The sequence below is a fragment of the Geotrypetes seraphini genome, chromosome 2, assembly GCF_902459505.1.
Source record: "Geotrypetes seraphini chromosome 2, aGeoSer1.1, whole genome shotgun sequence".
Taxonomy (NCBI): Eukaryota; Metazoa; Chordata; class Amphibia; order Gymnophiona; family Dermophiidae; genus Geotrypetes; species Geotrypetes seraphini.
Genome location: NC_047085.1, coordinates 462,626,330 through 462,651,648, shown reverse-complemented (window position 1 = coordinate 462,651,648; position 25,319 = coordinate 462,626,330). Strand labels below are relative to the sequence as shown.

Below are 25,319 nucleotides of genomic sequence, written 5' to 3'. Positions count from 1 at the left end.
TACAGGAGACACACCTGTCAGTGGCAGAGCACGCCAAACTTCAAACCTGGTGGGTAGGTCATCTCCTAGGGGCCCCGGCTGAGAAGCGTAAAGCAGGGTTTTGATCCTGATTAGGAAGGGGTTGCCCTTTGCTGTTCAGCATCAATGGGTGGATCCTGGGGGTAGGTATCTTATCACTAAGGTGCTTCTTAATCGTCATTCCTTGATTCTTTGTAATGTTTATGCTCCTAACACCTATGACTCTCAGTTTTTCTCTTTACTTATTCATCTCCTAGGTCAACATCCCGATGTTCCTTTACTTGTGGGGGGGGGGGATTTCAATTGTGTTCATGATCCCTTGTTAGATAAATCACTTCCTGCTCCTCAGGATTGGCTGAACCACACTAAGGGTATCTCTTTACTTTGCTCTTCTTTAGATGTTATTGATGTTTGGCGGATGCTTCATCCAGGTGAGCGTGATTATACTCATGTTTCTAGGGCTCATGCATGGATGACGGCCGCGTGTGGCATTGCAATACCTGCTTGGTGCCTGGGAGGGTGAGGGGTTAGGGATACCGCATTTTCGGTTGTATAATGCCACCTGTTTGATGCGTTATCTTGGGGAGTGGCTTTTGGATCACCAGGATTTTACACCTAAACCCTATGAGAAGGAATTTTTTGCCCCATGGCATATTCTGTCCTTGGTGCAGGCACCTCGATCTGAATTACCTGCTCCATTTAAGGTTTGCTGTTGAACTCTTTATGCATCATATGGTCCTATGTGTTGAAATCTTGGAACTGTAATCCCTTGATCACTAGATACTTACCTATTCAAGGGAATCTCCAATTCCGCCCAGGCATAGAGAATGCCAGTTTTCGTAAATTGGTGTCGCAGAACTTTACCTTGCTTACCCATGTTCTACAGGCTGATGGCTCCTTAATATCTTGGAATGATCTTAGCTCGTCTGGTGTTTTTTCCATTGGGGACTTTCTTGCTTTTCGGCAACTTCATCATTACATTCGGTCTCTCCCTCAAGACGCTTTAGCTTTTCCTATTGAAGGTAGGTTTGCGGCACTTCTGGATCCATATTTGGAGGTTGGATTTACGGTTTCTGGCCTCTATAAGGACTTTCATCGTATTATGGGACAGACTGATTGTGCAGCGTTACAGGCACATTGGTGTCAAGATCTGGGGATAGCGCGAGATACTTTGGATCTCCTTTCCTTGATTAAACGAATCCCTGGAGTCTCTGTTAATGCAGATCTGCATGAATGTCAATTTCGGGTACTTCATCGTGGCTAGTTTACGTGGCTATGTTACTCGGGTTATACGGATTCACCTCTGTGCCCTAAGTGCCTCATGCAGCCCCATTCGTTTATCCACGCTTTTTGGTCCTGTGTGAAAATTAAATGCTATTGGAGGCAGGTCTTATCTTACGTAGAGGGTGTTTTGGGTTGTACGCTTCCTCTTTCTGCAGCTGGTCTTTTGCTGGATAAATATGAAGCCTTTTGCTTGCCTGATCCGGGTCAGCGTCAGTTTATGCGGCGGGTGGGCGCCTTGGGGAAAAAGGTGATTCTTTCTGTCTAGATTGAAGATGCTTTACCTTCCTTTTGGGCTTGGAGGAATCGTTTGCATGCTCTGCTGCTGCTGGAACGGAAGGATGTGTGTCATAGCTTGTGACGAAAGCGACAGTTTCTTCAGATTTGGGATTCCTATCTCCATTCTCTATCGCCAAGGGCTCGAAGTGACATTTTGAATTCCTTGTGAACCTCTCCAAGGCTGGAGCTCTCTATATTGTTCTCGCTGGGGTGCCAGGGGTGCATGGGAGGCCTTGAACTTTTCTTTTGTGTTGTTTTAACTTCCTTCTATTTCTGGGTTTTTTGATTTTTTAAAATTAAAGTGTTAGGGTTTCGTTCCTAGTCCTTGGCAGTGGGTTATAAGAGTCCAAGCCTACTGCTCTAAGATTTTTATTTGTTTTTGGATCGGGAGGTTTGGGGTGGGAAAAGTTTGGGTTGGGATTGTTGGATCTGATGCTTTGTACTTGGGTTTCTTTCTATTGTTCTCTGAGTGTTGGCATTTGTTGGTCGGATTTTTTTTGTTTGAAAATTAAAATTGATTCAACATAAAATAGGGCATTTTATTAGACTTTGAGGCTTTTTTTTCAATTGTTAAGGGCCCTTTTAGTAAGCTGTGCTAAAAAGTAGCCAGGGCTATCCTCAGTGTGAGTCTTTCCCATGTGCTGAGGCTACTTTTAGTACAGCCATAAACTGGCCCCATTTTCCATTTTGCCTATTAATAGCCACATGCTAATTTCCCCATTAGTGCATGACCATTAGCACATGAGCCCTTATTGACACCTATTTTCTAGACGTTACAAGTTCTCATGCTAACCACGCATGCCAACCACTAGTTGTAGCTCATAAATCCACCAACGTTGGTCCTAGCTAGGAAGCCACTAAGATAAGTGTTGCTGTTCTTCTTCTTTAATACAAAAATATAAAAATACATTTGATGGAGTTGAATGATTGAACATCATAAAGTAAATTAAGTTAACAACATATATTTATCAATTGATTTAAATAAAAGATAGGGACAGGTTTATGCACCCTTAGTTTATTAGTCTTTTACTCTAACTAAATATTATTAAATAAAAAATTTTAAGGTAGGAAGGAGGTTTGAAGTAAATGATTACATTACATCACATGCATTCAGGATGAAGACTTGAAATAACATCCAAGTTATAAGAGGTCTCTTTACTGAGAACCATACATCCTTTATGATACTTCATCCTCTTAATTTACACAGCAGGTCAATACATTGATAGTATGGTTGGTTTGTATATGGCACAAAAAAATGGTCTTAGTGATAATTAAGTATTTACAAGAAGTAGTCAGACATTGATGTGTAGTAAATGAATTTATTAAATTAGATGTTGTATAAATTATCCGTTATAACCCCTGTTTTTGTTTTTTGATGATTATTGTTGTGGGTTGGATAACTTGAATAATGATCCGATTGTTTGATAGTTGAACCACTAGTTGGTTAGCATGCAGCAATGTAGCTTTGCTAATTAATTAGTGCTGGACATACCTACTCTCTGCCTTCAGACTAAACCCCAGCGCTAAAAATATTTTCTATTTTTTAGCACATGGGTAGAGTGCACCAACCACAAAACTATTGCTAGTGCCTTTTACCCTGTGGTAAGCATGTGTTAGTCCTTATTGCAGCTTAGTAAAAGAACTCCTTAATTTTTGGAGTATTTTTACTTGAATGTATTTTTTTCCTAGTGTTTTATTTTTTTTTTATTAAAATTTGCTCGATTTTTTTTTTTTTTTTTTAATGTATAGCACTTGAAAATAGACAATTTAAAACCAATGATAACACTGGCCAACATTCATTTTGGTGCCTCAAATGTTAGACCTGTTTCTGGGTATATTTGACTTGCTGATTCCAAAAATGGTACCAGTTTTCTCCTATCAGCTCTAGTTTTTGAAATACAGAACATGTGCTATATACCACTCTTCACTCTGCTTGCCCATTAAAAATATTTTAATGTACTGTTTAAATTAATATCTTTTAAGCATGAAGGAAACATTAAAAATTAAAAGAAAAGTGTACAACTTGAAAATCTAGTTATTTCATACCAAAAGCACAAGTTTATGATACAAACTTTCCAGTCATTCGAAACACAAGAAGCTCTTTGTGTAAGAGTTCCGAGAGTGGGATCTGCCAGGACAATCCCGTATAAGAATCCAACAATAGTCTTCCATCATGTGTGCATCCCATCTTCCTTGGTATCTGGCTTCCATTGTTTTTATGTCTTGGTGAAATCTTTCACCTTGCTCTTCGCTTAAGTCACCAAGGTTCTCTGGAAAGCGATCTAACTGACTGTGCAGATAATGGACTTTAACACTCATGTTACAGCCAAGCCTGCTGAAATGAAAGAGCATATCCTCTACTAATTGTGTGTAGATGTCTGCCTTGTTGTTGCCAAGAAAGTTTTTCACAATAACATATGAAGACCAGGCACATCATTTGATTTCATTCACTGATGAAGACCAGGCACATCATTCGATTTCATTCACTGATGTTATGAAATGTGGATCATTTATAAGTTGTCTGGTCTGTGGACCATCAAAAATTCCTGCCTTCAGTTTTTCTGTGCTAAGTCCAGGTAATAGATGTACTATGTATTCAATGCACGAACCATCTTTATTCAAAGCCTTTACAAATTGTTTCATCAGGCCTAGCGTTATATGTAGTGGTGGAAATATTTTATCTTGTGCTACCAAAGGTTCATTGATTACATTTTGTCCTCCAACCACCATATTCCCTCAGAGGCCAATCTTTTTTTGCCCAATGTTCATGTTTGGCTCTACTATCCCAAAGGCATAAAAAGCAAGGACACTTTGGGTTCCTTTTACAAAGGTGCGTTAGGGCCTTAACGCGCGGAATAGTGCGCACTAAAATGCCGCACGTGCTAGCCCCTACTGCCTCCTCTTGAGCACGCGGTAGTTTTTCAGGTAGCATGCACTATAGCATGCACAATAATTTGGTGCGTGCACTAAAAATGCTAGCGCACCTTTGTAAAAGGAGCCCTTTGTGTAGCCACTTTGATGACCAACAAGAAAATGAACCATCTTCAAGTCTACACAAATCACCCATTGATGTTCTTGGTAATTTATCTTTTCCAAGACTCTTCTTTCATCCTGGTAGAGTGACTGATTGGAATAGAACCATATTTGTTGCCGTATCTAAGAAACTAGAGTTGATGCAGTCTAGCCAATGCAATTTTCTGAATCAGTGCCCCAAATAACCCCAGAAACAGGTCAAAAAAACCAAGTTACCCCCCCCCCCCCCAATTTTTTTTTATTTTTTTTTTTGTTGGTCTGTGTAATAAGTGGGTCCTGTTTGAAAATCTTTTGGAAGTTTCAGTGTTTGTAGTCATCAGATCATAGGGTTTATTTGTTTTTTTTTATCCAATAATTTATGTGTTATTAGTTGGGATTGCTTGGAACTCACAGATGTGCTCTTTTGGCAAATATTTTGATTATTGCTATTGGAATATTTAGGCCTCTTTTTATAAAGGCGATTATCACATTCAGTAGACGTTGGAGCTTATGCCACACGTAAGCCACTACTGCGTCTTTATAAACGGGGTGGTTATTTTGCCACCTTCAGTTTATTTGTTGTTAAAACCATCCTGCCTCTACTATTTATTTAATATGCTTTCTGGCCATAAGGCTATTCAAAAGTAGTGAATATAAATAACAATTATCAAAACAAACGTCAAATAATAACAGAGAACAAAAAGGAAACAACACAGACTATGAAAATATTGGCATACAGAACTGTGTAGACAGCAAATATTATCTAGAAGTCCCATGTGCTACAGTGGTCTCGAAATGGATCCTACTTGAAATCTTTCTGTAGGTACACTTTCAGCTAATAGGATGATCACTGAAACAAAAAATTTGGATCATCCCACACTTTAAACCCAATTTAACAGTCCCTCCCTGCCAAAAAGTTGAGGCTGACGGCGCATCAAAAATATTGATCTCTTTGAAACAACCCTGAAATACTATAGATACTAAAGATCTTACCCCATCCAATGGCAAAGTATATTGTGATGTGTGTTCTATATGAAAATGTGACCACAAGAAGGGTATGGAGGTAGAGTCCTTCAACTAGGAGCCAATAAAAGTTTGCCATAACAAAGTACTGGAAAAATACCAGAACAGCTTTGCAGCTAACCTAGAATAGCACAAACAGAGAATAAGCTTAGTTAAGAAGAAAATACTTCGTGAACGTTTTTGCTAAAATTAGTTTTGTAAACATAGAAGTTAGACTATAGCATGTCTCCTACGGTTTGTTTACATCAGCCATCGGGCAAATAAAAACTATTAACACCATGTCGTCTTGTAATGTAAACTAGGATGAGACATGAAGGTCATTATGACAATTTGGTTTGCAACATATAAAAGCACTCTGTGGATTTTAATCCAGATTCATTTTGCAAAACACTCTGTGGAACCTTTGCCTGGTTATAAAAATTTAGATACTTATCTAGGGTCTAGGATGATTCAGCACGGGACAGTTCAGCATGGCCGTTTAAGCGCAGCTGTTTCATCGCAGCCATTGGAATGGCGAGCACTTATCTTGCTGAGAGCTGTGAAGTTTGAAAGAGAGGGGGGGAGGGGAATAAACCTCCTTGCCCCACTGCTGCTTCTTTCCTTTCCCTTCACCCACCTGTGTTTTTTTTCTCCTGCCTTCGCCTCGTCTGGTGACTTCAAGGTTTGAAAAAGGGGGCATAGCTCTCCTGCTCCCCACTCCCCTACACACATACTTATTTATTCATTCATTCAATTTTCTATACCATTCTCCCAGGGGAGCTCAGAGCGGTTCACATGAGTTTATTCAGGTACTCAAGCATTTTTCCCTGTCTGTCCTGGTGGGCCACAATCTATCTAATGTACCTGGGGCAATGGGGGGATTAAGTGACTTTCCCGGGGTCACAAGGAGCAGCGTGGATTTGAACCCACAACCTCAGGGTGCTGAAGCTGTAGCTTTAACCACTGCGTCACACTCTCACCATACACACATATACATATACACACACAGAGACATATACACACACACACACACACACACACATACACACACACATACATACACACATACATACACACACACACACACACACACACACACACACACACATACATACATACATACACATACACACACACACACACACATAGGTACTTCTTTCTTTCCCTTCACCCACCTGTGGTCTTTTTCTCCCGCTTTGCACCGTCTGGTGACTTCAAGGTTTGAAAGAGAGGGCAATAGCTCTCCCCAACCCTCCACTGGTGCTTGTTTCCTTTCCCTTCACTCATCTATGGTCTTCATCTCCTGCCTTTGCATCGATAAACTGGCCACGATGAAACAGCCATGCCATTCCTGACAGTGTATCCTTTTTTTTTTTTATTCAGAAAAGCCTGAACATTTTTTTTTTCAGTTATGATTTCCTAAGTGATGAATTTGGGTGATATGAGCTTTCAATATATAAGTACAGTAGATATACATTCAAGACAAAGAAAAATCAGGTGATTGTCCAGAATAAGTTAAAACTTGGTGACTCTGTGACTAAGGCCTACAGCAGAGGCACAAGGAAAGTAGCTCTCACTAAACAGTCACTCTTTTCCTTCACTTGTTGTAGGGTATACAGGACTGAATTTTATATACTGCGCGTAAAACATCAGTGCCGAAAAAAGCAGCATTTTATAAACCACGCTTGAAGTTAGGTGCAGTTTATAGAATAGCACTTATGCCCGGGAACTGTGATTAAATGTAGGCGTGGCCATTTGCAACAACGAAAACATGGTACCTGCACCTAAATTTAAGCATGGAGGCCCTAATTCTATAATTATGCATGTAATTTAAAGGAACAGCCCTGATCCGCATATGACCTACCCGATTTCTGCATCCCCTTTTTTGACTCGTGTCAGTTTTAAGCAGGGATCCCATGCCTAGATGTATGTGCATAACCCTTAATTGATTCTAATTAATGCTAATAATTGCTTGTCAAAAAATGCCAATTAGCTTGTTATCCAATTAAATTGCTTGTGCAATTAGGGTAAGTGATCAAAACTGTACGTGCTATTTATTTGGTATTTATATACTACCTATCAAGTTTGTCTAAGTGGTTTACAATCAGTTACTCAAGCATTTTCTCTATCTGTCCTAGTGGGCTCACAATAATGGGTCACAGGGGGCAGCGCAGGGTTTGAACCCACAACCTCAGGGTGCTGAGGCTGTAGCTCTAACCACTAGGCTACTCCTTCCTGTTATTGACACATTTTATAGAATTAGGAGGTCAATGTACATGTGAAGAGAGTCTAATTACCCAGTATTGTCCTTCATTTGGACAGTAGAATATACTTGAATATAGAATATCATCCTTCACTAAAACGGAGATTGCTCTTAAAATGAACGAGAGGAACAAATTCAGATGGATATAGTTCCGGGTGCAGTGAAGTTTTCTAAATTTGGAAAGAGAGAAAAAGAATATATTTTAACGCTAGAGATTAAAATATTTTGAGCATTCTTTTTTTTTTTTTGAACATCATTTTTATTAAAGAGACCACAAGAGAAACAAGCTTGTATCCAAGAATGCATAACAAAAAAGCAAATACTGGCAGGTAGTACAGAGGCAGAACATACAGCATCCAAATAGCAAGATAAACCACTAAAGCATAGGATAATCCAATCAGAAATTTTGGAAAATATTCCATCCCACCCCAAGAACATCCCATAGATGAAGGACCACACATACCAACCAACACAAAGCAGTCAACCAAGCAGTCAAAACCCTCTCATACTCTCCATTCATACCGACCCCCCCCCCCTCCTTTCCCACCCCGCGCTGGAGAACCAGAGGTAGCTGCAGGAACACTCTCCAAAGAGCCAGATAAGCCAGCACCTCAGGGTTAGAGGAACGTTTATAATAGCAAAGTTCGAAATGTGCCAGCTCTATCATCTGAGTGAGTCAACTGTCCAATGGAATAGACAACAGCCATCTTGTTAATTGGTTGATATGTAGTAGTTACAGGCAAAATAAGAAAGAAGGATATGCTAGAATATCCTGGGGTCAACTGGGATAAAGGAATACTTTGAGGTAATATAAACATATGCCTACCAGAAAGTCCTCCAACCTGTAGAAGGCAGCAGTATTTGGAACAGAAATGATCATTTTTGCAGTGGGCCACATCATTTGCTTACTTCCATCTTTCCCGGTTTCTCACCCATTCATCTCTCACTGTTTTTCACCCATGAGACTGTTATTGGAATGCTTCTATGTTTCAATTATATATCTGATACGTGTTGACATTTGCTCATTTCTGATATGAAAAAATTATTGTCTTCAACAGCTAATCATAGAGGTCCATATTCTATAAACAGTGCCTTAGCTTATGTGCTGGTAGGCACCCTGCCGGTGCCTAACTTAAGTCCAAAATGCCACTTAAAAGTGGACTTAAGAAAAATTACAAGGTGCCTACCGGTGCCTAAAAAGATGGCACCAGACCTGCATCCCCCGCGGCGAGATGCACTTCAAAGATAGGTGCCGGAAATGTAGGTCGTGAAAACCCTGGCTTACATTTCTGGCGCCTACCCTTGCCAGAGGCACGATTCTCTAATTGGCGCTGTCACGTGAGTGGCACGCAATCGGTGGCCGCTTTTAAGGCGGCTGCCGATAACGGCACAATTTAGAGAATCTGGGCCAAAATGTATTTAGTCCAACAAAATGATATCAACATATTTTCTGTGATTTGCTTTATTTCTATTTATTACCTGAATAGACAGAGAATTGCACTGCCCGTTGTAAGGGCGATTAGAGATGTACTGTGTCCAAGCGTATAAATTACCTTCAGGATGACATAGAACTCATTCTAGAGGAAGAAAAATATATGTCAATGGTCAACATTTCACGCCGTCACTCAATATTTACTCTGTTCTTTTCTGTCAAAATCAATCAGCTCCTCCCAGATGTTGTAAATTGTAATATATAAAACATACAATTGCTGGACAGTGAGTGAAATACAGGTCTCCTGCCTCTTAATCTATTTTAGGTGTTCAAAGTATCGCAACATGGCCTATATTCTTCTTTTCCAGTGTAGTAGGACAGATAGTCACATTCAACATAGACCTTCTCTCCTGAAGGGGAAGATCGCAGGAAACAGTTTAAGGAGGTCCAGTTTCATTAAAATTTTGATTAAATCGCTTAATCTTGCTTCTAAACCAGGGGTGTCAAAGTCCCTCCTTGAGGGCTGTAATCCAGTCGGGTTTTCAGTGCATGAGATCTATTTGCATGCACTGCTTTCATTGTATGCTAATAGATCTCATGCATATTCATTGGGGAAATCCTGAAAACCCGACTGGATTGCGGCCCTCGAGGAGGGACTTTGACACCCCTGTTCTAAGCGATGTACTAAATCAGTGGTTCCCAAACCTGTCCTGGAGGACCCCCAGGCCAGTCAGGTTTTCAAGATAGCCCTAATGAATATGCATGGAGCAGATCTGCATTCCTGGCATCTCCATTATATGCAAATCTCTGTCATGCATATTCATTAGGGCTATCTTGAAAACCCGACTGGCCTGGGGGTCCTCCAGGACAGGTTTGGGAACCACTGTACTAAATAAAAAGATTAAAAACAATTTGGAGAAGTACAACATAAAATATGTACTTGACATAAAAAGACTTACAGTGCCAATGGAGAAGAAAGGTAAGAAATAAAATATAAAATAGGAAAGAAACAAATAAAGGAAAAAACATAAGGGAGGAATTAAAAGAAGAAGGTAAAAAAAAAGAAAGAAAGTAGAGTTATAATATAGAGATCCAATGGTAAGGAGCTCAACCTGAGCTTCCGACAGACAAAATGGCTGCATATTGCTGGGGCTCAGGAGTGTGAGCTGAGGCAGCCACAGCAAGAGTTTCAGAATCTTGGGTAGGTCTGACATGTGCCCTGTCTGCCTGTTACGTCCCCTCTCTTTCCTAGGGTTACCAGATTTTCGTAAATAAAAATCTCGAATGTTGGTATGTAGAGTATCATAAGACCAGATTGGATAAATAACCAAAATCAAAGTTGAACAGGCATGAAAATCTCCTGTCTAAGGCGCTGCACTATGTAGAAGGCAAGAAGACAACTATTTTGGTCCAATTTTGTAAAGAAACATATTGTAGGTGCCTATATATTTTCATAAAATACAAGTACAGATTCTGCAGAAATCACACCAAGGTTAAAGGCATGGATATTATACCTACTTGAGGGCAGGCGTAAGTGTTCATGTGTTCAAGATGATGAAAATTATATTATAAAAGGACATTAAACTAAACCTTAAGTTTATATACCACATCCTCTCCATAGAGATAGAGCTCGGCATGGTTTACAGGAACTTTAAAATAAGGAAGGAAAAACATAATAAGAATTAGTGATTATAAAGAGGGTAGAGAGATTTACATTTTTGAGAAGAGCCAAGTTTTCAGATGCTTTCAGAATAATTGGAAGGAGCCCAGATTCCGCAGCAGGGCAGGAAGGTTATTCCAAAGCTCAGTGAATTTGAACATTAAGGTGCCAGAGTTCCACAGGTAGTGAAATTATTCTATAAGAAAACAGCCTTTGGCGACCAGAGACCCCCCTATCCCTCAATGTTTTCCATTATTAGTTCTTTTTCTTTTAAAGAAATTGTAGTTCTACCCTTCTTACCCCAATCTCTAGTTAGTGATGTCCAACATGTGTCTATTATATGTCCCTATCTACCGATTTTAAAAGTGCACATCGCTTTGAAATTGTTATTTAAGCGTTTTATCAAATTTTAAATACAACTTGGAAACTTAATGGTCATTATTAAAATTTATGCATACACACAGCCATGGGAGGGTCATGGCTAGTACAAAATACTTCAGAAAGCTCCGAACTTTAGACCAGTGTTTTTCAACCTTTTTATTTATAAGAATTATTTGGTGGACCGGCATCGGTTGAAGAACACTGGGCTAAGTCGTGGGCCAGACCCCGCCCATCTCTACCCAATCTCCACCCCAGATCCCGCCCCCCATAATAGTACTAATTGCACCTTGCAAGTCCTGTGCCTCATCTGGAAGCCTTCCCTCTGACGTTGCATCATCAGAGAGAAGGCTTCCAGTTCAGGCGCAGGATGCCCCTAGGAGCCACTGCCCGTGGCTTTGTGCACCGAATCAGTGAGGAAGAGGGAGCTGGCTCGAAGATAATACCGCATCGATCGCACCGTGAACTGGCAGTTGAAGAACACTGTTTTGGGCCTGATGCACTTGCTGGCCCTGTGGACTGGCAGAAAATTTCTGTGGACCGGCACTGGTCCGTGGACCAGTGGTTGAAGAACACTGATTTAGACAACAGGACATATAGGGTTTGGGTAGTTTCTGTCAGAGAGAATGGTAAGAGGGACATAGGTATCTTATGGTGAGTGGGAGTTAAAAGCTGATCTTTGCAGAAAGTAAATTTGATCATGTCTCTCCGCTTTTGCAGAAACTTCATTGGCTTCCAATAATTTCCAGGGTTTATTTTAAATGCGCCTGCTTAACATTTAAGATCTTGCATGGCATCTTCCCTTCTTTAATTCCCCTGTCTTGGAATTCTGCAAGATCTGATACTACCAGATCTACTCAGAAATTCAGATTGTCTTTTCCTGAAACGTGGATTGATGAATCGGAATAGGTATTAGGTTATTGATAAATTTTAATGTTTGCCATGTGGAGAATAAAATTCTATTGTCCTTATAAATCCTAGGTAACTTGATACTTAAAATATGACACAATCGCAAATGGGGACAGGGGTTGCCATTCTAATATCAACCAATCCGGGAGATGTTCCATGAGCTCAGGAAGGATCCAATACATACCCTGACACAATATAATTTATTTATTTATTTATTTATTCGATTTTTAGACCGTCCTCCCAAAGGAGCCCAGAACGGGTTACAAAGTACATCCATAATAATCCAGACAGAGCAGAGATGACAGTTTACATAAATTACAATATAGACATGATAATAAAACATATGTACTAAGTAGCATCTGGTGAAATTAAGTGACATAGGTGCGTTGACTGGGTGGCATTTCAGGTTGAATGACTTTAAGGCGCTGGGTTAGTAAAGAGGAAGGTTTTCACGGCCTTCTTGAAGTTTCAGAGTCCATCTAGTGATCTGACAGATGGAGGGATTGTGTGCCAAAGTTTGGGTATGAAAGCTTGATGGTATCTATAAAAATTTGGGAAATTTATCCCACCCGCCAAAATTGGTTTTTGCAAAGATACTAAGGCTATTCTAGCTGTTTTTCCCAGCCAAATAAAGCAGCCTTGAAAAAGTGAGTTTTTAGCTTGGATTTGAATACTCCCAAAATACCCCTTTGATCGCTGGACACATAGCAGCTTAGAAGTGCTGCTGCAGGTCCAGAAAGTTGGTTTTGATTATTGGCACTTGGACGTCTCTGCTAATAGGACGTCCAAGTGCCAACTTAGGCTGGTGTTTGGACATATTAAAGTTCTGATTATGAGCCCCTTAGCCAATTTGGTTATTTGAAATTGTTCAAGACAGTGAAAAAATGTCCCTGAGGCAAATTATTATTTGAAAGACATACTGTATCATGCTGACATAATGTTCCTCTAGCCATGATGACTGAAAGAGATTTGATCATTTTATTTTGGAAGCATTCTAAAAAAAAAATATTTATGTTGAAAGATTTTGATATTTAATTGCACAAGGTTTATACAAGTTTATATAAATGGACTATGAGATAAACTGGACTGATGACTGCATTGATAAGTGAGTTGACGTTACTATGGGATGGCCCTAGAAGAATTTTTCACACCAGTGCTTTTCATAGCTTTATTGCAGTTTTACACTGTCAGCTCCCGTACACAACCTTCATTTATCATATCTCCTGTTTGCATTTGGCTAAGCCCTCTCTACTGTACATGTTTGCAAAGTCTGGATCATGGCAGGTTTAAAGCTGTATGCCATTAATGAACGCTAGGTACATGGTGCTGAGGGCGAATATAGCTCACAATTTGCCTTTAAGAACATAAGAACTGCCGCTGCTGGGTCAGACCAGTGGTCCATCGTGCCCAGCAGTCTGCTCCCGCCGCGGCCCTTAGGTCAGAGACCAGTGCCCTAACTGAGTCTAGCCTTACCTGTATACGTTCTGGTTCAGCAGGAACTTGTCTAACTTTGTCTTGAATCCCTGGAGGGCGTTTTCCCCTATAACAGCCTCATTTTCATATGATTTCCCTTCATTTGCATGCACAGAACATGCTAAATATTCAGTAATGTCTTTCCAAATCACTTTAACATACACCTTATTCTATGGCATACAGTGTTTAGAATATACAAGAGGGCTTTTACATGACTGTTCAGTTTATTGCATTGTATAAGGTACAAGTTGTCTGCTTCAGTGACTGGGAAGATTTATAAACTATCAAGCCACTGTTTAGGTTCCACAAGATATTGCTTCCCTGGCTATTCCATTAGACTTTGTTATTATGGGGCTCATTTTCAAAAAAAAGATAGACATCCAAAAGATGGCCTAAATCGGCACTCAGATGTCTTACTAGTCAAAACGTCCAAGTGGGCATTTTCAAAACTGACTTTCTAGAGGTCTTTCTGGTCATTTTGTCTCCAGTGTATCTAAATCTTAAGGGGGTATGTTAGAGGCGTGTTTAAGGCAGGATTAGCACTTGGATGTTTTATTTACAGCGAAAATCAAACATTTTACAAAATGTCCATGGACATTTTGGGCTAGATCTGTTTTTAAAACTAAGTACCAAAAAGGTACCCAAACTGATCAGATGACCACTAGAGGGATGAAAAAGGTCATTGACCTCCCCCCCCCCCCAATATCTGCATGAAACAGTACATATCTGTCTCTATGACAGATGCAAATACTAGTAGAGTTGGTGGGCAGTGCAGTAGAGCTGGTACTAGTAGAGCCAGTTCTAGTAGAGCTGGTGGGCAGTGCAGTGGATTGCAGAGAAGGGGACCCAGGCCCATATGCCACCCTAACTAGTACACTTGTGGTGGAAAATATAAGCTCACCAAAACCCATTGTACTGCTTTGTAGGCAACACCTGCAGGCATAAGGGCTATTGGGGTGATAGACAGGTGGATATAGTAGGTTTAGGGGGAGTTTTGGAGGACTCACCATATAATGTACAGGGGTTATGGTGAGTTGTTACCACTGATCTAGAGCAGTGGTTCCCAACCCTGTCCTGGAGGAACACCAGGCCAATTGGGTTTTCAGGCTAGCCCTAATGAATATGCATGAAGCAAATTTGCATGCCTATCACTTCCATCATATGCAAATCTCTCTCATGCATATTACATTACATTACATTAGTGATTTCTATTCCGCCATTACCTTGCGGTTCAAGGCGGATTACATTCCAACTAAAAAACAGGATTTACATACAAATTAAAAGGAGTAGAATAAGCGATGACATAGAATTTTTTAAGGTAATAAACATTGGATAAAGAGTTACCAAAGGGAAGTGGAGGTCTTTAGGAGGTAAGAATGTGGTGAAATTATGGGTTTTAGATAGCATTTGATATGTAAAGCATTTGATAGGTAAAAGTGTTGTTAAGAGTAAGAGGTTTTAAGGGTGGGTGTGGTTAGGACTGTTTCAGGGCTTTCTTGAAGAGTATAGTTTTTATTTGTTTTCTGAAAATCTTGTAGTCTGGGGTGGTTAACAGTAGGTTGGAGATTTGGTTATCCATTCTTGCAGCTTGAGTGGCTAGGAGGCCGTCGTATTGTTTTGACCGTTTTACTTTCTTGATCGGGGGAGGTGTGAAAGGGGAGTGCGTTTTTCTATGTCTGGTTGAGGTTGCTTGGATGAGGCGATTGTTTAGGTAGGCTGGGCTGTTTCCATTTAGGGTTTTGAATATCATGCAGTAGAATTTAAATAATATTCTTTCTTGGATTGGTAGCCAGTGTGAGTTGATGTAGGCTTCTGTGATATGATCATGTTTCCTCAGTGAGTAGATGAGTCTCAGAGCAGTGTTTTGGATTGTTTGTAGTTGCTTGGTCATCGTGGCAGGGCAGGGGAGGTAGAGGATGTTGCAGTAGTCTAGCAATCCTAGGATTAGGGATTGCACTATGAGCTGGAATTGTGATCTTTCAAAGAATTTCCGGACTTGTCTCAGGTTTCTCATTATTGCAAAGGATTTCTGTATGGTTTTATTTATTTGCAGTTGCATAGTGCAGCATCTGTCTATTGTCACTCCTAGTAGTTTTATGGTGGTTTGGATTGGATAGTTGATTGAGTTAAGTTCTAAATTGGTTATAGTTGGGACTTTGTCATTTTCGAGGAGGATGAATTTAGTTTTATCTGGGTTGAGTTTTAGTTTGTGTTCTTTCATCCAGGTTGTAACTGTTTCTATTGTTTGGTGTATTATGTTTGTCATGGTGGTCTTTGGCTGATCATATGGTATGAGGATGGTGATGTCATCCGCATAACTATAGGTGGTAATGCCTAGGTTATCCAGGTATGCCCCGAGAGAGGCAGTGTATAGGTTGAAGAGAGTAGGGGATAGTGGGGATCCCTGTGGTACGCCGCAAGGGTTTGACCAAGGATCTGATTTTTCTTTGTTTGATTTTACTCTGTAGGTTCTGGATTTTAGGAAGCCTTCAAACCAAGAATATACTGTATCTGAGATACCTATTGCATCCAAGATTTGGAGAAGGATGTTATGATCAACTAGGTCGAATGCTGCAGTTAGGTCCAGTTGTATGAGAAGCATTTTTTTTTCCTGTGCTGAGGTGTTGTCTGGCTGTGTCCATAAGGGAGCCCAGGAGTGTCTCTGTGCTGAAGTTAGTTCTGAATCCTGATTGCATGGGGTGGAGTAGGTTATGGTCATCTAGATAGTTTGTGAGGAGTTTGGCTACTAGGCCTTCTGTAATTTTGACATATAGCGGTATAGAGGCAATGGGTCTGAAGTTGGATGGTTGGTCTGTTGGTCCTTTTGGGTCTTTTTGAATTGGGGTGATGATAATTTCGCTGAAGTCAGTAGGGAAAAAGCCATCTGTGAGTGTTGTTTGTATCCATTGCAGAAGTAGAGTACGGAATTTTATACTGGAGGTGGTAAGGAGATATGCTGGGCAGTGGTTGAGGTCATAGGAGGCGTGGCTGTATTTTTTGTAGAGTTTATTGAATTTATTGAGTTTATTCATTAGGGCTAGCCTGAAAACCCAATTGGCCTGGTGTTCCTCCAGGACAGGGTTGGGAATCACTGATCTAGAGGATGTAGAAAAGCAATAGGCAAAACTGAAAGAAGCTATTATAAGTAGGGTTACCAAACATTCAGATTTCCCCGGACATGTCCTCCTTTTGGGAACACGTCTGGGGGTCTGGACAGCTTTTCAAAACCCGGCACTTTGTCCAGGTTTTGAAAAACCTCCTTTACATTGCGTTGGGCAGGAGGAAATCCGCACATGCCCGGATTTCCTCCTGCTCGACGAGCGCAGGCAGCGGGAGAGGGGCTGGAGCAGGGCTAGGGTGGGATTGGTGGCAGGACTAGGGTGTAACAGGATGAGGATGGGTAGAAATGGGCGGGCCTGGGGAGGGTCTAGGGGTCTGGATTTTACTATAGTAAAGCAACCTACTTGTAAGAGCAACCAACCTTTTTATAAGGAAAGTAAATAATAGTAAGAGGAAAAGAAGGCTGCTTTGGTTCTCAAAAGTAATAGCTGAGAAGGTAAAAAAAAAAAAAAAAGGTTAGCCTTCATAAACTACAAGAGATTGCAGATAAAGGAAGACAACCAACAAGATCTGGAAAAGTTAAAAGAAGCCGGTAGAGTACTATAGTTAGGAAAGCAAATATGCATATGAAAGAAAAATTAACCAATACAGTAAAATGGGGGGATCATGACATTTTTGTGATGTCAGTTTAGAAGGAAGTGCAAAATGGCACTATGAGACTCCCAAGGTTAAAGCTGATAAAGATAAGACAAAATTGCTTAGCAAATATTTCTGTTGTATGTTCACAGCTGAAAGGCCAGGAGCAGGACCGCAGAAGACAAAACACAAATAGAAACGGAGGTGTGGTATACTCTGAACGATTTTCAGAGAACTGTGATCGTCACGAGCTAGCCAAACTGTTGCCCTTGAATAACTACTATAAATCTTTAACACTTTAATTAGGGGACTCCTGTGAGTCCTCTTCAGTACATCGCTAGACCTTTCTCATGATTCCCCACTGCAAAATGAATGTCCTGTTCTAGTTACTCATCTGGAGTTTCTGGTCTTTTGTAAACAAATGGTTTTCTTTTAATAGATTAGTCATACTTTAACACTGTGAATCATAAAGAATGAAATATGGTAATGTGTTCAATTCTTTCCCCATTGTACCATTATATGCAGAACACCATAAATAAGTAATAAAGCTAAAGTCATGATTAGAAAAATATTCTTTTTTTTAATGTACTTTATTAACAGTGGTAGAATGCATACAAAGACAAAGCACTTTCAAGATTCAACTAGTACAGTGAACAGCACTTAGGGGTCCTTTTATCAAGCTGCGGTAGGGGTTTAGCGCGCTAGCTGCTAATACCTGCATTGAGCAGGCGTTAGTTTTTTAGCCTGCCACGGGGCTTAGCGCGTGATGAAATGTCCGACGTGCTAACCCCACTAGCGCGGCTTGATAAAAGGACCCCTTAGTCAAGTGTATACAAAAGTATAACAATTGTATGCCAAGCCACACCTCTTGTTGATTAGAAGAATATTCCTCACATTAGATTTTTATTTTTATATTCTTTATTGATTTTCCAACTATCAACAGAGCAATAAATAAGTAGATGTACATATAATAATTCAAGAAATCACATTCATCTTGCAGAAATACATAAGAAATAATTTTTACCCCTCCCATCCACCCAAATGACTAATCAAGAAAAACACAAATACTTAGAGGGGCATAATCAAAAAAAGCGTCTAATGCCCCTTTTGGCCTAAGTCCCTAAACGTTCAACCCAGAAGCAGGGAAAGTGTCCATAACCAAAACAAATGTCCATGTTTTGATTATGGCCTTCCTCTGCCTAAACACCCAATCTCCACTACGTCTAAAAATACCCCCACAGCACGTCTACACTTTTTAGCCATAATGAAACAAAAACACGCCTAGGCCACAAATGTCCAACAGAAGGGCTTTTAGGCGAAGGAGGAGCCAGTCCTTCGCCTAAAAGCTGGATTCTGTAACCGGTGTTTGTCAAAAACAACACCGGTTACAGAATCCCACCCCCCCACAACGATCCAGGCAGGAGGGTGCCCAAGCCCTGCCATGTCAAAATGTAACCCCCCCCCCCTCCCGACAACATTGGGGCAAGAGGGAGCTCAAGCCCTCTTGCCCCAGCCAACCGCGGCACCCCTGACATGATCGGGGCAAGAGGGAGCTCAAGCCCTCTTGCCCCAGCCAACCGCGGCACCCCCGACACGATCGGGGCAAGAGGGAGCTCAAGCCCTCTTACCCCCCCCGACTCCCCAACACGATCGGGGCAAGAGGGAGCCCAAGCCCTCTTGCCCCACCGACTCCCCAACAATATCGGGCCAGGAGGGAGCCCAAGCCCTCCTGGCCCCGGCGAACACCCCCCCCCCCCGCTAGTTGTTCGGGCCAGGAGGGAGCCCAAGTCCTCCTGGCCCTAGTGACCCCCCCCCCCCCGCTAGTTGTTTGGGCAAGGAGGGAGCCCAAGTCCTCCTGCCCTGGCGACCCCCCCGCTAGTTGTTCGGGCCAGGAGGAGGGGGGTGGTCTCCAGGACCAGGAGGGCTTGGGCTCCCTCCTGGCCCGATATTGTCGGGGAGTTGGGGAGTTGGCGGGGCAAGAGGGCTTGGGCTCCCTCTTGCACCGATTGTGTTGGCGAGTCGGGGGGGGGGGCAAGAGGGCTTGAGCTCCCTCTTGCCCCGTTGTTGTCGGGGAGTCGGGGGGCAAGAGGGCATGAGCTCCCTCTTGCCCCGATCGTGCTGGGGGTGCCACGGTTGGCTGGGGCAAGAGGGCTTGAGCTCCCTCTTGCCCCGATGTTGTGTGTGTGTGTGTGGGGGGGGAGTGATGCATCGCGGCAGGAGAGATGCCTCATCTCCCCTACCGCGATGCCATCACTCCTCTACCCGAACTGCCATGGGTCATGGTAGTTCGGGTAGAAGAGTGATGGCATCGTGGTAGGGGAGATGAGACATGTCTCCTGCCACGATGGTTAAGTTGCCGGGCCGCTGAACTGATGGCGCCAGCGGCCATCAGCTCAGCGGCCCCTTTTTCTGCACTTAGACCTGGTTTTATTTCGTCTAAGTGAAAAAGGTCTAAGTGCCAACTAGGCAACCTTTAACTGTTTTGGTTATACCTGTTGTACGCCTAGGTGTAGGTCGGCCCACCTCCCGTCCACTGCCCGCCCTTTCCCCTCCTCTAAACACACCTCTTTTCTCTCTGTGCGTTTAGAGGCAGGGGAAAGACCTAAGCTGGTTTTAGATACGTCTAAAAAACAGCTTTGGTTATGGGTACTTGGACGATCAGGCTTTTTGATCGTCCAAGTAGCCATTTATGACACTTTTTAGACTTTTTTTTTTTTTTTTATTATTACCCCTATAGATTCCTTCAATAACCTTTCCCAAGTTAAATTAATGGTATATCCCCACCCCTCCTGGACGTGTATACTCAAAGGGCTAAAATTAAAATCAATGGTCACTCCTTACAGAATTTTGTCAATGGTTCTCAGACATCCTTAAATTTCCTATAATGTCCATTTGTAGTGCATTCATAAGTTCCAGTTTAAAAGTGTGACATAAAGACTCCCACCAGAAACTATAATTTAAATGGTCCCAATTTTTCCAGTTCTTCAAAATAAGTTGTATGGCAACTCCTTTCACGATAAAGAGAAGTTTGTTGTTATGGGAAGTTATTGGGCTTTTTAGCCATCAATACCGTGCCAAATAACACCGGATCATATGCCAATTTCAATGGGACGTCTAGTATTCTATTAATTTGACCCCAAATGGATCACCAAAATCTAAGTATCAAGGGACAAAAGAAGAGCAGATGATCCAGTGTCCCTATATCGAGATGACAGTGCCAGCATCTATTTGACTTATAACTATCTAATATTTGTAATTTAACAGGGGTTCATAAAACTTCTATGCAACAAAAAAAACCAAGTTTGCCTCATAGATGCTGACACTGTACATCACATTAGATTTTTAAAAAGGTTTCTTCTTTTAAAATTTTCTCTTGACTGAAACAATCATTTAAGAAGAATTTTGATGGTAGTTGCCAAATGTATGCAGTCTGTGCATGTTTAGTCTACTTGCCTTGTGTACATTTTCAACCTTTTATGCCCCACATTACTTTAGAATAACTTGGGCTGTCTAAATTGTTTTATAAAACAGTTTAGAGTGCATTGCTTTACTTCTGGAAACTCCAAAATTAGCATCTCTTTACATAATTTGAAAGCAGTCGTGTTGTAAATTAGAAAGGGCTTAGTCAGGTGATATATCGTTAAAGAAAGAATGGGAGAAATTATATTCCCACTATAATCACCAGATTAGGCAAACAAAAATGCTACATCTGAAAATAGATCAAAGTACCGTATTTTCACGCATATAACGCGCGTGTTATACACGATTTTTATAAACCGTGCATAACCTTGCGCATTATACGCGTGAGCGCGTTGTACAATTTTTTTTTTCATTCCGATCCGGCATCCTCCCCCCCGTTTGCGTCACTCCCCCTCCCCCGTGATCCTACATCCCCCCCAGCACCGCAAAACATCTCTTACCCGATTGGGCACCGGCACCAGCACCAATGCACAGGACGTGCCAGTGCCCGAAGATCCTCCCTCGTTGTTGCTGGGCTGGGCTGGGCGGTGCGAGGGAGATCCTCCTTCTTCCTCGTGCCGGAGAGAGAGAGAGCGAGACCAGAAGGCTTTGAGCATGCGCAAATGCTCAAAGCCCAGTCCAGCCCGGCATGAGGAAGAAGGAGGATCTCCCTCGCACCGCCCAGCACAGCCCAGCCCAGCAACAACGAGGGAGGATCTTCAGGCACTGGCACTGGCACGTCCTGTGCATTGGTGCTGGTGCCGGTGCCCAATCAGGTAAGAGATGTTTTGCGGTGCTGGGGGGGATGTAGGATCGCGGGGGAGGGGGGGTGACGCGAGCGGGGGGGAAGGATGCCGGTTCGCAGGCCAGAAGAGTAAGCGAGAGAGGGAGGAGGTTATAGCAGCATGCGCGGTATACGCGTGTGCGTGCTATATAAAAAATTTTTTTACTGAAATGCTTTGGACCCGCGCGCTATACGCGTATGCGTGTTATACACGTATGCGTGTTATATGGGTGAAAATACGGTAATCTTAAGCATAAAAAAATTAAAAACATAAGGCTATCTACAGTATAATAAAGACAGAAGCATCTCAGACATCCAAAATAAAACTCCCCCACATACATTAGATCCTAGATAGTCAAGTACAACATAGTAAGAATGGTTGCCATATCTTGTCATATTTAGGAAGCTTATAAATCTTTTCTGCATAAACGTTTTCATGTTTAGCAATAGGGCATGCCAAATTCCACCAGGCATTGTATTTTACTAGGGCAGTATTCTTTCAAGAAGAATAAATTGAAACACTAATATATTATGTATGTCAAATAATTTGTTGGGCTCATCAAACAAAAGAGTATCTAATACTTTAGATCTAACAATAATTATTTAGAAAGATAGTGGATCTGAAATTTTAGAAAGGAGCAACATGGTATGCCAAATTTCATTCCAACACAAGGCTGATAGTTGGCAGGAAAATATTTGATGTGTTTAGAAGACCAACACATAGGGCTCCTTTTTGCTAAGGTGCGCTAGCTTCTACGTGCTACGCTTCTGCGTGCTACGCTTCTAGAACTAACACCAGCTCAATGCTGGCATTAAGGTTTAGCGCGCGTGGCAATGTAGCACGCGCTATTCCGGGCGTTAAAGCCCTAACGCAGCTTAGTAAAAGGAGCCCATAATGGAGGTATAAGAGAAAATTTTCACTGACTTGACCTCAGTCCAAATGACTTTGGAAACAAACAAAAAAAAAGATCAATTGGGTGAGTGAAGCCAATTTAGTTAAAGAAGAATTAAACTCAAACTCTCAGATTGATTCCAAGTCAGATGGTCTAAAGCAGTGTTCTTCAACCACCGGTCCATGGACCAGTGCCGGTCCACAGAAACTTCCTGCCGGTCCACAGGGCCAGGCCCAAAACAGTGTTCTTCAACCGCCGGTCCACAGTGCGATCGATGCGGCGTTATCTTCGAGCCAGCTCCCTCTTCCTGATTCAGTGCACAAAGCCACGGGCAGTGGCTCCTATGGGCATCCTGCGCCTGAACTGGAAGCCTTCTCTCTGACATTGCAACGTCAGAGGGAAGACTTCCAGATGAGGCACGGGATGTGCAAGGTGCAATTAGTACTATTATGGGGGCGGGGTATGGGGTGGAGATTGGGTAGAGATGGGCGGGGTCTGGCCCACGACTTAGCCCAGTGTTCTTCAACCGATGCCGGTCCACCAAATAATTCTTTTATTTCTGCCGGTCCATAGGTGTAAAAAGGTTGAAAAACACTGGTCTAAAGTTCGGAGCTTTCTGAAGTATTTTGTACTAGCCATGACCCTCCCATGGCTGTGTGTATGCATAAATTTTAATAATGACCATTAAGTTTCCAAGTTGTATTTAAAATTTGATAAAACGCTTAAATAACAATTTCAAAGCGATGTGCACTTTTAAAATCGGTAGATAGGGATATATAATAGACACATGTTGGACATCACTAACTAGAGATTGGGGTAAGAAGGGTAGAACTACAATTTCTTTAAAAGAAAAAGAACTAATAATGGAAAACATTGAGGGATAGGGGGGTCTCTGGTCGCCAAAGGCTGTTTTCTTATAGAATAATTTCACTACCTGTGGAACTCTGGCACCTTAATGTTCAAATTCACTGAGCTTTGGAATAACCTTCCTGCCCTGCTGCGGAATCTGGGCTCCTTCCAATTATTCCGAAAGCATCTGAAAACTTGGCTCTTCTCAAAAATGTAAATCTCTCTACCCTCTTTATAATCACTAATTCTTATTATGTTTTTCCTTCCTTATTTTAAAGTTCCTGTAAACCATGCCGAGCTCTATCTCTATGGAGAGGATGTGGTATATAAACTTAAGGTTTAGTTTAATGTCCTTTTATAATATAATTTTCATCATCTTGAACACATGAACACTTACGCCTGCCCTCAAGTAGGTATAATATCCATGCCTTTAACCTTGGTGTGATTTCTGCAGAATCTGTACTTGTATTTTATGAAAATATATAGGCACCTACAATATGTTTCTTTACAAAATTGGACCAAAATAGTTGTCTTCTTGCCTTCTACATAGTGCAGCGCCTTAGACAAGAGATTTTCATGCCTGTTCAACTTTGATTTTGGTTATTTATCCAATCTGGTTTTATGATACTCTACGTACCAACATTCGAGATCCCTGAGGAAGAAATGTTTTTCGAAACACGGACACGAATATTAGGACCAGCTTTTGGATATAAATATTGCAGCTTATGTACTCATTGTATATATGTGATATATGTTTTTATGATTTTTTTGTTGAATTTATTGATTTTATTGAATAAATTCCTAAACCCTGTACATTCCCCTGCAGTTTGGTTTTGGGTATTTTTGCTTTGCATTTTCACTACAGTTCTTGTTGGTTCTTTTTGTCTTATTCGTGCCTTCTAAACCTAAGCGCTCAGTTATAAAATTGCCTCATGAAGTTCAAATTTTGTATAGGTCATTTAAGTCCAAAAGAGGATGTTCTCAATTTGCAATGTAGTTTATAAAAGGCATACTAAACTCAGAGAATTTGGTAAAATATACAGTATATTAGGCCATGGAGAAAATAGATGTATTTGGTGGCATGTACAGCAGGAACAACCATTTTACAATAAGCCTTTCAAGAAAAAAGGTGACCGGCCTGCATGAGGATGGCAGCCTACATGTGTAGAACCTTTGACAATTAAGAAGCCAAACACCATAATGCAATTTTAGGCTTTTGGGGGCAAATTCTATAAACGGTGTCCTGATTTTAGGTAGCCTACTGCTATCAACCGATTGGGACACACGTTTTAATAAAAAAAACAACAAAACAAACATCCCGAGGTAGGCCGCCTAAAATGTAGGTGCCTCCGTGAGCCTAGGGAGGGGCATAGGGCCGCCTAAGCTTGCCTATAGGCTAGGCGTGGGTGTGGTTTCACCCGGAAGTAGCCTTAGGTGAGCTTAGGCGGCCCTAGGCGCTTTTCTAGGCCCGCAGTAGCCACCTGAAATGTAGGCCAGCAAAACACTGGCCTACATTTCAAGTAGATGTGGCTGCTGAATTGATCACAGCAAGGGAATCTCGCTGCCGCGATCAGTTTAGGGGCCACAGCAGGGAACCTGTAACCTCCTCCAGCGAAGATGATGAGCAGGAGGGATGCCCAGTCCCTCCTTCTGGGAGCCCCCAAAGACATCACCCCTACCCGCGAATTTCGGTGGCAGGAGGAGTACCCAATTCCTCCTGCCGCCATCCCCCAAAGACATCCTCCAGCAAGAGGGACTGGGCATCCCTCCTGCCAGAATCCCCCCCATCAAAGATCATCAGCAGAAGGAATGCCCAGTCCCTCCTGCTGAAACCCCCCAAAGGGCATACCCCCGATTCCTCCAACCCTCACATTCTTCTATAAAATTGAAACAATTAGCAAACTCCCACCCTGCTTCATGCTTACTTCTCC

At 41.8% G+C, this 25,319-nt stretch overlaps 1 protein-coding gene across 6 annotated transcripts in view; it reads right to left on the bottom strand.

The window, feature by feature from the left end:
• Nucleotides 1-25,319, bottom strand: part of VIPR2 (vasoactive intestinal peptide receptor 2) — a 118,702-nt gene that overhangs the window by 31,202 nt on the left and 62,181 nt on the right. For all 6 annotated transcript variants that reach the window (XM_033931580.1, XM_033931582.1, XM_033931579.1 and 3 more), the window contains 3 exons: nt 9,335-9,432; nt 7,890-8,025; nt 5,584-5,734 (listed from right to left, as the gene is read on the bottom strand). In XM_033931580.1, coding sequence (XP_033787471.1) covers nt 5,584-5,734; nt 7,890-8,025; nt 9,335-9,432 — 385 coding nt within the window. The remainder of the gene's footprint in view (nt 1-5,583; nt 5,735-7,889; nt 8,026-9,334; nt 9,433-25,319) is intronic.